Genomic DNA, 10,424 nt, shown 5'->3' on the forward strand with positions numbered 1-10,424 from the left:
GCAGCGCGAGCCCGCCCCCCCCGCCGCAAACCCCAAACCCCAAACCCCAAACCCTAAACCCTAAACCCTAAACCCTCGCACGAGCGCAGCCAGGTGCTCCTGGGCGTAGGCGGGCTGGCTGAAGGCCGGCAAGTGCTGCAGCTTTATCAGCAGCGCCAGCGAAATGTCCTTCAGCTGATGGGCGCTGCGGGTGATAGCCGCAAAACGAATCATCGTCCAAGGCAGGTCTTGGAGGAAGGGGGGGAGGAGCCTCTTCTCTTCGCGGGACAAGTGCGGGCAGGAGGCCACGGCGGACTGCACTATGCTGAACACGAAGTTCCGCCTGCCCACCCACAAACCCTAAACCCTAAACCCTAAACCCTAAACCCTCGCCCGCCGCTGCGCGATGCGCAGGCTCGCGGGGAGCAGCCCGCTCCTGCGGAGGGCCGGACTCAGCTGCAGAAGGGGGGCAAGAGCGCGGCAGCTGCGGGGGTGCGCCGGGAAACCCTAAACCCTAAACCCTAAACCCTAAACCCTAAACCCTAAATAGAAGCGGACCACACGAAGAGGTCGTTCCAGCAGCTGATCGCGTCGCAGTCGTTCGGAAGACGGTCTCTCCATGCGTTCAAAGTCGTCCGCACCAACGGGACCTCCCCTGATGCCGCAAACCCTAAGCCCTAAACCCTAAACCCTAAACCCTAAACCCTCAACCCTTAAGTCAAGGTATGAGAAGCCAAACCCGAGGAGCTTCCTGAGGCATGCCGTTCCACACGTCTTTTGCGCTCTGTCGCAGCAAACAGGACTGAAACTGACCCCTAAACCCTAAACCCTAAACCCTAAACCCTCGCACCTGGGCTGCTGATTTTCTTGGCCAGATGCAGAATTAGTTTGTAGCCCTCAAGCAGCTCTACATACAGCTGGAACTGCAGCAGCAACGGCACGTGGGCGTCGGTTGGCTGCAGCCACAAAAAACTCCAAACCCTAAACCCTAAACCCTAAACCCGAAGCCGCAGAGTCAGTTTCGGGTGACTCAGAAGCCCATTCTAGAAGACAAAACGAACAACGCATATTTGGGAAAGCAGCGTTTGCTGTGGAAGACAACTGGTGGTTTAGGGTTTAGGGTTTAGGGTTTACAATTGAAGGGAGGCTTCTCCACGATTGCAACAACAGCCGCTGCACCTCAGCGCAGTGCATGTCGATTTCCTGCCACACAAAACCCTAAACCCTAAACCCTAAACCCTAAGTACTAAACCCAAAATATTCAAGTTAAGCCTCAGCTGCTGCGCTGCACGGCGCATTTGGCCTGCAACTGCAGCCTCTCCAGGTCACCTTCGCTAGGGTTTAGGGTTTAGGGTTTAGGGTTTACCTGCAGCTTCTCCGTCCTAAACCACGGCCTAGAATCCGTCTCAAGTTGCCCCTTGGGATACAGCACTTCGTGAAGCGACTGGTAGGTCTGCAGCCCCAAACCCCAAACCCTAAACCCTAAACCCTAAACCCTAGGGAGTAGGCAGCGCCTAGCACTTGACCAACGGCTCCCGCGCAGGCGCGGCCGCGCCCTCCTCCCTGCTCCCCAGCCCCCACCCGAAACCCTAAACCCTAAACCCTAAACCCTAAACCCTAAACCCTAAACCCTGACTTGGCAGAGCTTGGTGGCGGGTTCGTTGATCTGGTGCAGCTGCAGCAGCCGGTCTATGTCCCCCCAGTGCTGCAGCTTTGCTGCGCACTGCAGCGAAAGCCTCGAGCGGCGAGCAGCAGCTTGCGAAACCTCGTGCAGCGAATTCCAGCGGTTTAGCTCGCGGCAACAGTCAATCCACATCCGCTCCCTGACACAAACCCTAAACCCTAAACCCTAAACCCTAAACCCTAGACCCATTGCGCTGCAGCGGCCGCGAGAAACCCGCGGAAAGCGATTGCAGAACGCCCCGCACAAGAAAAACCCGAAAACCTAAACCCTAAACCCTAAACCCTAAACCCTACACCCTACACCCATAGCACTGCACCAGAAGCCCGGCCCCCGCGAAAAGCGTCAAAAGAACAAGCGGCTCGCTAAAAGGCAAAAGCCCTAAACCCTAAACCCTAAACCCTAAAACCAAAACCGCAAACCCTAAACCCTAAGTCAAAACGCACCACCATGTGACTTCCTCTCGCCGCTCTTCGGTGTCCAGGCGCATGCCCTGCACCAAAACAAACCCCAAAGCGCAAATCCTAAACCCCAAATTCTAAACCCTAAACCCTAAACCCTAAACCCTAGACGTAGACCCTGGCCCCTGCACCATTTACACGCAAGCCGTCATCCCCCGCTGTCGGCGCGAGTGTTGAGGGTTTAGGGTTTGGGGTTTGGTGAGGGTTTAGGGTTTACCTGGGCCTGAAGAGCTTTTAAATTTGAAACTAAAACATTTTTTGCAGATCCAAAATGGCTGTGCTGCATCAAAGAAAGTGCTGCTGCTGTTGGGAGGCAGCGGGCGCGGCTGTTGATGACTCCCACTCTGTAGTCGCTTTCTTCGAGGTGTGCGTAAACCTCCGCCAAGTGCTGCGCCGCAAACCCTAAACCCTAAACCCTAAACCCTAAACCCTAGGCGCTGCGCGTGGGTCACACGCCTCCAGCCGGTGAAGCGCCGAAGAAGCGGCACTCCCAGACACACAACTTGAGAAAAACGAATCAAAGTTCAGTAAACCCTAAACCCTAAACCCTAAACCCTAAACCCTGCTTCTGGGGAAGCAAGTAGCTGCCAACCTCACCGAAGCAGCCTTGCGAGCTAGAGACGCATATTGCTGCTGCTGTTTCTTGTAAGCTGCAACTGCTGCTGGGTCGCCCTGCTGCTGTCCATCGGCCGCAGCAGCAGCAACAGCAGCAGCAGCAGAAGCTGCTGCCGGGTCCCTTTCGGGCTCTATGTCGTCGTCAAAGAATTGGAACTTTCGAAGCCCGAAGTCCACCTCCTGCTGCTGTTGCTGCTGTTGCTGCTGCTGCTGCGACTCAGCAGCAGAAGCTGCGGGCCGTTTGACAGGGCTAGGAACTGATGGCGGGACAGGGGGAGCAGCAGCAGCAGCAGCTGCTGCTGCTGCTGCATCATCTGCAGCAGAAAGCGCATGCAGGTAGCTGTGCTGCAGCAGCTGCAGAGCTTCCCTGCTGCAGTTGCAGTGCAGCGCCAAATGCTGCAGCACTTCTATTGGCAGCAGCGGGAGAGGGTCCAGCTGAAGCAGCGCGTGGAGAAACGGCTGCAGCACGCGGCTCTTGCAGTTGCTGCTGCTGCTGCTGCTGCTGCCGTTGCTGCTGCGCTGCATCAGCGGCTGCTGCTGCTTCGACGGCGAATCTCCGCTAGACATGCCATCATCCGCGCTGCGCACACAACCAACTCCAAAACCCTAAACCCTAAACCCTTAACCCTAAACCCTACTTCTTTTATGTCATATTTACGATTTATAGCCAGGAAGCCGCATGAGCTGCTGCTAGTCAACGGTTTGCGGGCTCAAGTTGCGAGGCGAGGGTTTAGGGTTTTGTAGGGTTTAAGGTTTATTGGGGTTTAGGGTTTGGTAGGATTTAGGGTTTATGGGGGGGCAAGGTTCAGTAGGATATAAGGTTTTTTCAATGGCTTTACTGAGTATGGCTTAGGGTTTAACAGAGTTTTATGCTTAGTAGGGTTCGGTTAGGGTTTCGGGTTTGTTAGGGTTTAGGGTTTAGCAGGATGAAGAGTCTGTTAGGGTTTAGGGTTTGCGAGGGTTTAGGGTTTGTTAGGGTACACGGCTTGCTAGGATTTACAGCTAGTGAGGGTTTAGGGTTTTCTAGGGTTTGGAGCCTGTTGAGGAGGACGCTTTGTCAGGGACCACGATTTGCTACGGTTTAGGGGCTGCGAGGGTTTAGGGTTTAGGGTTTAGGGTTTGGGGACCTCTCAGTGTCCATTTGGCGGGAAAGAAACAGTGCAGCAGCTTCTGCAATGTTGAGCCGCTGCTCATCAGCAGCAACAGCCCATGCTGCTTTGAGAGCAGCAGCAAGCAGCAGCTCCGTGAGGGGAATGGAGAAGAAAGCAGCAACTTCAAGCCCGCTGCAGAAGCTCTCCCCGTCCGTCAGGCGACACAGCTGCTGCTGCTGCTGCTGCTGCTGCTGCTGCTGCGGGGCGGCAAGTGGCAGCAGCTGCTGCGCGCAAAAACGCGCGTGCTGCTGCAGCGTCGACTCCAGGCATTGCTGCCACTCTTTGAATCCTGCGGTTTGCTGCGCCTGCTGCAGCAGCAGGTATACTTCAATACTCTGGCCTGCTTCCTGTTGCTGCTGCTGCTGCTGCTGCTGCTGCTGCTCCTGCTGCTGTTGCTGCGCTAAAAATGGAGACGTGCCAGCCGAATAGGCGGCGACGCCACTGGCTACCGGCGGAGGGATAGCCGTTGAGTCTGCACCCTGCTGCTGCTGTTGTTGCTGCTGCTGTTGCTGCTGCTGCTGCTGCTGCATTATGCGGTGCAGCACGCCGGTTTCGTTCGTGCTGTTAAGGACAGGGCTCTGCTGCAGCTGCGGAAGCAGCGGCGGCAGCAGCGCAGCAGCAGCGTCCCTCAGCAGCTGCCGCGGGGGCTGCGGAGGCTGCAGCAGCAGCTCTATGTTGCTGTCCTTGCTGCTGCTGCTGCTGCTGCTGCTAAGCAGCATGAGAGACACAATCGTGTGCAGCACGTTGCGAGTAGATATGACCCCCCAGTGAGGCATCAGCAGCAGCAGCTGCAGCCTGTCGACGCAGCCCATGGGCCTCGGCGGCAGCTGCTGCTGCTGCAGGTAAACCCTGTGCTGCTGCACCAGCTGCATGTCCAGCAGCAAAAGTGCAGCACGGCGAACACTTGCCACTGAGGACTGCGTCGCCTGCAGCAGCGCGTGCAGCAGCGGGACAGGCAGCAGCTGCTGCTCTTCCGTAGCAGCAGCAGCAGCAACAGGATGAGCTGCTGCAGCGTCACCTGTCTGCTCGGTCTTTATTTGGTGCTGCAACGGAGCCATGGCAGCAACGCCAGAAGCTGCAGCAGCAGCAGCAAAGCCTGCTGCTGGGACGTGGGTGCGCTCCAGAAAGTCTGAGGCCTTGGGGGGAGCAGCAGCAGCAAACACAACAGCTAGCCACTGCAGCAGCAGCGCAACATCGGAGCTGCGGTGAGCAGCAAGCGGCGACAAAGTCCCCAGCAGCAGCTGCAGCTCTTCCACAGTAAACAAGCCTTTCTTGCTGCTGCCGCTGCTGCTGCTGCTCCGCCAGCAGCAGCAGTCACTGCTGTCGGTGCCGTCAGTATCCATGCTGCTGCTGCTGCTGCTGCTGCTGCTGCTGCTGCTGCTGCAGCTGCAGCAAACATCAGCGTCGCTGTCGTAGACGCCCATATCCTTGAGGCTGCGGTAGAAGGTAGGCAACGAGCGGAGCTGCTGCTTCTGGTGCTGCTGCTGCAGCGGCGGTGCTGCAGCAGCTAAAGTTCCCCACAAGTAGTCTTCCCATCTGTGCAGTTGCTGGAGCTGCTGCTGCTGTTGCTGCTGCTGCTGCTCTGTGGTGCACATGTCACGAACTGCAGCAAAAGCAGTGCCATACAAGTCCTGTTCTGCTGCAGCGCGAGTTTCCTCGCTGTCAAGAGAAGGCTCATCTGCTGCTGATCCTTCGGGCCAGCTGCTGCTGCTGCTGCTGTCGCTGCTGCTGCTGCTGTCGCTGCTGCTATCAAGCCTTCTCTTCCGCGCCACTTGCTCGTCCTTTGTGGCTTGGTGAACTGCAGCAGCAGCAGCAGCTGCTGCCGCGGCTTCTTCCACCAGAGCCTCGGTGTCTTCCCCTCCCGCGATGCTGCTGCTGCTGCTGCTGCTGCTGCGGCTGCGGTGTATCTCAAGGCGCAGCAGCTGCACCTCCTCTAGCTGCATTATGTCTCTCTGGTGCTGCTGCTGCTGCGTGGCGTAGCTGCTGCCTCTGCATGCACTCCAGGTGGCTCCCGGTACGGCGGTTAGGTTGGCCACCGCTGCTGCTGCAGCAGCGCGTCGCCTGCAGCAGCGGCACCCCTGCTGCTGCTGCTGCTGCTGCTGCTGCTGCTGCGGCTGCGCAAAGAAGGGCCCCAAGGCCAGTCGAGCCACGGTGTTCAGACACCCCAACGCCAAGGGGTGCAGCGGGGCGCAGCAATCGCTGAAGGCTCGCTGCAGCGACAGCAGCAGCGCCTGCTTCTCTGCTGCTGCTGCGCCCCGAGACCCCAGTATCAAGTGAGAAGCAGATGATAGCACAGTTGACAGCAGCAAGAAACAGCGCACCAGCGCCGTCTCCTCTGAACGCAAACCCTAAACCCTAAACCCTAAACCCTAAACCCTAAACCCTAAACCCTAAAGCCTAGGCACTAAACCCTAAGCGTTGATCCGCAGACGCAAGCTAGAAGTTCCAAAGATTCACAGTTGCTGGGCTCTGGGCTTGAACGTCAGGGTTTAGAAAGTAGGGTTTGGGGTTTAGGGTTTAGGGTTTGCTCACGAAGTTGAGTATCTGAAACCGAGGGGCGCCTGTGAGAAATTGTTGCTGCAACGCCTCTGGCAATATCTGCTGCTGCTTCGTGCAGCAGCGGGAACAGCAGCCTCAGGTGTACGTACACCTCGTCCTGCTGCTGCTGCTGCTGTTGCTGTTGCTGCTGCTGCTGCTGCTTGCGCTTTGCTGCGGCTGCTGCAGTTGAACCGCTCATCAGCCCGCGCAACAGCGCCACTGCTGCCGCCATGCGCACCTGTAGACCCTCAAAAACTCTAAACCCTAAACCCTAAACCCTAAACCCTAAACCACGAAAACAGAATCTCTGGCTTCCCAGGCCTAAATGTTCCGTCTTTATAAAAGCAGTCTTTATAAAAGCAAAAGGCTTGACCCTAAACCCTAAACGCTAAATCCGACACCCTGTAACCTAAACCCTAAACCCTAAACCCTAAACCCTGAGAAAATAAGAACACTCACGGGCACGCTGCTGATTTCAGAGCCTTCTCCAGGAAGCAGCAGACGCTCCTTGGGGTTTGTTAATGAGCGCAACCCTGCAAAGCAAATCCCAAACCCTAAACCCTAAACCCTAAACCCTAAGCTGCACTATCGCACCCCTACTAATTCACCTCGAGTCTGCTGCTATGCTTTGGGAAGCTGCAAAGGGCTTGCAAAATGGGGTTTAGGGTTTAGGGTTTAGGGTTTAGACCTGTGGAGATTGCTGCGAGGATTCGTTCATAGAGAAGATCTTCGGGGCTGAGCTGCTGCGGGGGGGGAGACCCCCACCAGTTGCTGCTGGTGTTGCTGCTGCTGCTATTTGCTGCTGCTCCAATCTGGCTGCGCCAGGCAGCAAACGCCCTCGGGCCTGCAGCAGCAGCAGCAAGGTAGGCAGCAGAAGGGCGGTGCAGCAGCACCAGCTTCGCTGTGAGGTGCTGCAGCGACCAGCAGACTCTGGCGTTGCTGCTGCTGCAGCAGGTTCCCAGCAGCAGCAGCACGTTGCGCAGCCCTTCTCTCCACGCGCAGATCGGCGGCTGTATGCTGCTGCTGCTGCTGCTGCTGCTGCTGCTGCTGCCGCTACAAACGCTGCAGGTGCAGTTGGCCCCCTTGTTTTCCACCGCAACGTGGGCAGCAGCAAGCGCCACCAGCAGCTGCTGCTGCTGCTGTGGCTGCTGTTGCTGCTCCTGCGCAGCATGCAACTCGACCAGAGGCAGCTGCTGCTGCCCTGCTGCTGCTACTGCTGCCGGCGCTGGCTCAGTGTACATCTGAGGACAAATAGAAACGCATGCGCAGCATTAAATTTAACCCTAAACCCTAAACCCTAAACCCCAAACCCTAAACTCTACACTGTCACCGGAGCCGCAAGGTGAATCTTTTTCGCTGAATTTTCACTCTTGCATTCAAGAGGGGCTTGCCACCCTAAGCCCTAAACCCTAAACCCTAAACCCTAAACCCTGAATCCTAGTGCCGCCTGCCTGCTGACACAGTCTTGACACAAGCTGCAGCGGCAGCGAGGTTTCTGGGTGCAGCTGCAGCAGCAGCGCGAGCTTTGGAAGAGCAGCAATAGCGCCTGCTGCAGCAGCAGCAGCTGCTGCTGGGTCCTTGGGGTTAATCGCCAGACACCGCAGCAGCAGCAACATGACGAGGTTGCACTCGCTGCTGCTGCTAAGCCAGTCTTGCTGCTGCAGCTGCTGCTGCAGGTCCACCCGCAGCTGCTGCGCGATTGCTGCGCTGCTGTCATACACCAGGTGTCCCGCGTGCTGCAGCAGCAGCAGGTCCTTTCGCTCCCCCTGCTGCTGCTGCTGCTGTCTGCACAGAGCCAGAGCAGCTGAAATGTCCTCGAACATGTCGTCGCGCTGCTGTTGCTGCTGCTGCTGCTGTTCGCCGTTTTCCAGTTTGCGGCGCTTCTCTGCTGCTGCGGCGCTGCTGCTGTTGCTGCTGCTGTTGTTCAGCAGCTGCAGCAAGACAGCACGTCTCTCCCAGGTCAGCACAATATCTAAGATTTCAATGACGTGCTTCCTGCTGTCTGTCTTGGCGGGCGCGGGGTTGCTGCTGCTGCTGCTGCTGCTGCTGACATGCAGCAGCTGCTGCACTGCTCCCAGCAGCAGCTGCACCACAGACCTCCGCCAAAAGAACAGGATCTGCTCCTGCTGCTGCGCCAGCCGCAAGAACTGCAGCAGCGGGATATCTCCAGAAGCCCGCAGCAGCAGCCGCAGCCACGAGGGAGCCAGGCGGCCGCTGCTGCTGCTGCTGCTGCTGCTGTTGCTGCTGGCGGGGAGGCTACCGGTGCTCATGGTGCTTATGCTGCTGCTGCTCATGCTCATGGTGTTGCTGCTGCTGCTGTTGGCCTCCAGCTGCAGCGGCAGCAACACAGTAGGCAGCGCCGCTAGCTGCTGCAGCAGCAAGCTTGCAGCACGCCGCAGCAGCTGCGGCCGCGGAGAAGCTTGCCAAGACAAAACTGAGTGCAGCAGCAGCAGCGGCAGCCGCTGCTGCTGCAGCTCCAGGTGTCTAGACACCTCAGACAGCAGCAGCACAGCCATGTGCTGCACCGCGATGCTGTCCCCTTGACACTGCACACACCCAAAACACTAAACCCTAAACCCTAAACCCTAAACCCTGAACCTTGAGTTTTCCCAGAATGAATGCGTCTTCAGAGCCTTTTCGATGCATCTCTAAAGCTGAGTTGCGCATGTTGACGATATCAAACTCCAGACCTAAAACCAAAACCCTAGGCCGTAAACACTAAACCCTAAACCCTAAACCCTAAACCCTAAACCCTAAACCCTAGCTTACCGCCGTGCGCCACGCAAAGGAGACAAGTTGCTGCCTCGCCTTGCTGTCGTACACCAGCAGCCGCACTGCCACCCGCACAGTTTCCAAGAAGGCCATGCTGCAGCAGCAGCAGCAGCAGCAGCAGCGAGATCTACATGCAGCAAGGCAACGGCGTTGTAAAGCGCTAAACCCCAAACCCTAAACCCTAAACCCTAGTCCCTAAACCCTCGGCGTACCACAAGGAGTCATGGGACTTCAAAACTGGCTCGAGGTTAACAACAGCCCCGCTGAGGAGCTGCAGCAGCAGCTTCGAGTCTGCTGCAGAGAGCACGGCCCCTTGCTGCTGCTCGGAGTTGCTGCTGCTGCTGCTGCTGCTGCTGCTGCTGCTTTGAGGCTGCAGCAGCTCACGCAGCACTGGCTGCACCAGAAGCTCTATGACCATTGCGAGCTGCAACGCTTTGACTGGCAGCGGCGGCGCGCTGCTGCTGCTGCCAGCAGCAGCTGCTGCAGCATGACCACCGCCGCCAGCTGCTTCTGCCGCTGCTGCTGCTGCTGCACCTGCTGCCTCAAGCTCCGCGAAGCAAGACATCAGCAGCCGCTGCTTCTGCCGCAGCAGCAGCTGAGGCAGGATTTGCTGCTGCAGCAGCGGCGGCACAAATCCAAAGCGGTAGACTGTGCTGCCGATGCTGCAGCAGCGCACAAGAGTGCGGATGGTGCTGAGTGTCTGCTGCTGCAGCTGCTGCTGCTGCTGCCGCAGCAGCCCACAAAACACAGCAGAAGGCATTGCAACTTCCTCGGCCCCCAGGTCTTGCTGCTGCTGCTGCTGCTGCTGCTGCTGCAGGAAGCCTAACAAGTACGCGTCTGTTTTCCCCTGTAGCTGCGGAGACACTGCATAGTGCAGGAAGGCTGTGAGCTGCTTCGCCTGCAGCAGCAACTCGGGCCTATCTGCTTCTCGCAGCTGGTAGTCTTCTGCTGCAGTTAGAGCTGCTGCTGCTGCTGCTGCAGCCTTCTCTGCGGCAGGTGCAGCAGCAGCAGCTGCTGCTGCTGCTGCCTTTGCTGCTTCAATGGCCTGCGGCTGCGGGACGGGAGAGCCGTCCGCAACAGCATCGACATACTGACGAAACAATTCTATCAAAGAGTGCTGCTGCGGCTGCTGCTGCTGCTGCTGCTGCTCCACCTCCTGCTGCTGCGCCTGCTGCTGCTGCTGCACGCCCGATGACAGAAGAAAGTCCACAAACAGCAGATCCGGGT

At 57.9% G+C, this 10,424-nt stretch overlaps 1 protein-coding gene across 1 annotated transcript; it reads right to left on the bottom strand.

Annotated features, from left to right (window-relative positions):
• Window positions 1-2,406: 2,406 nt before the first annotated feature.
• Window positions 2,407-5,311, bottom strand: ENH_00048370 (hypothetical protein, conserved; the record flags this gene model as incomplete). The annotated part of the gene is made up of 3 exons (XM_013581168.1): window positions 2,407-2,509; window positions 2,714-3,316; window positions 3,864-5,311. The coding sequence occupies 3 exons, from the start codon at window positions 5,309-5,311 to the stop codon at window positions 2,407-2,409; spliced, it is 2,154 nt and encodes a 717-aa protein (XP_013436622.1).
• Window positions 5,312-10,424: the final 5,113 nt, after the last annotated feature.

Source organism: Eimeria necatrix, genomic scaffold (genome assembly GCF_000499385.1).
Source record: "Eimeria necatrix Houghton genomic scaffold, Enh_scaff375, whole genome shotgun sequence".
NCBI lineage: Eukaryota > Apicomplexa > Conoidasida > Eucoccidiorida > Eimeriidae > Eimeria > Eimeria necatrix.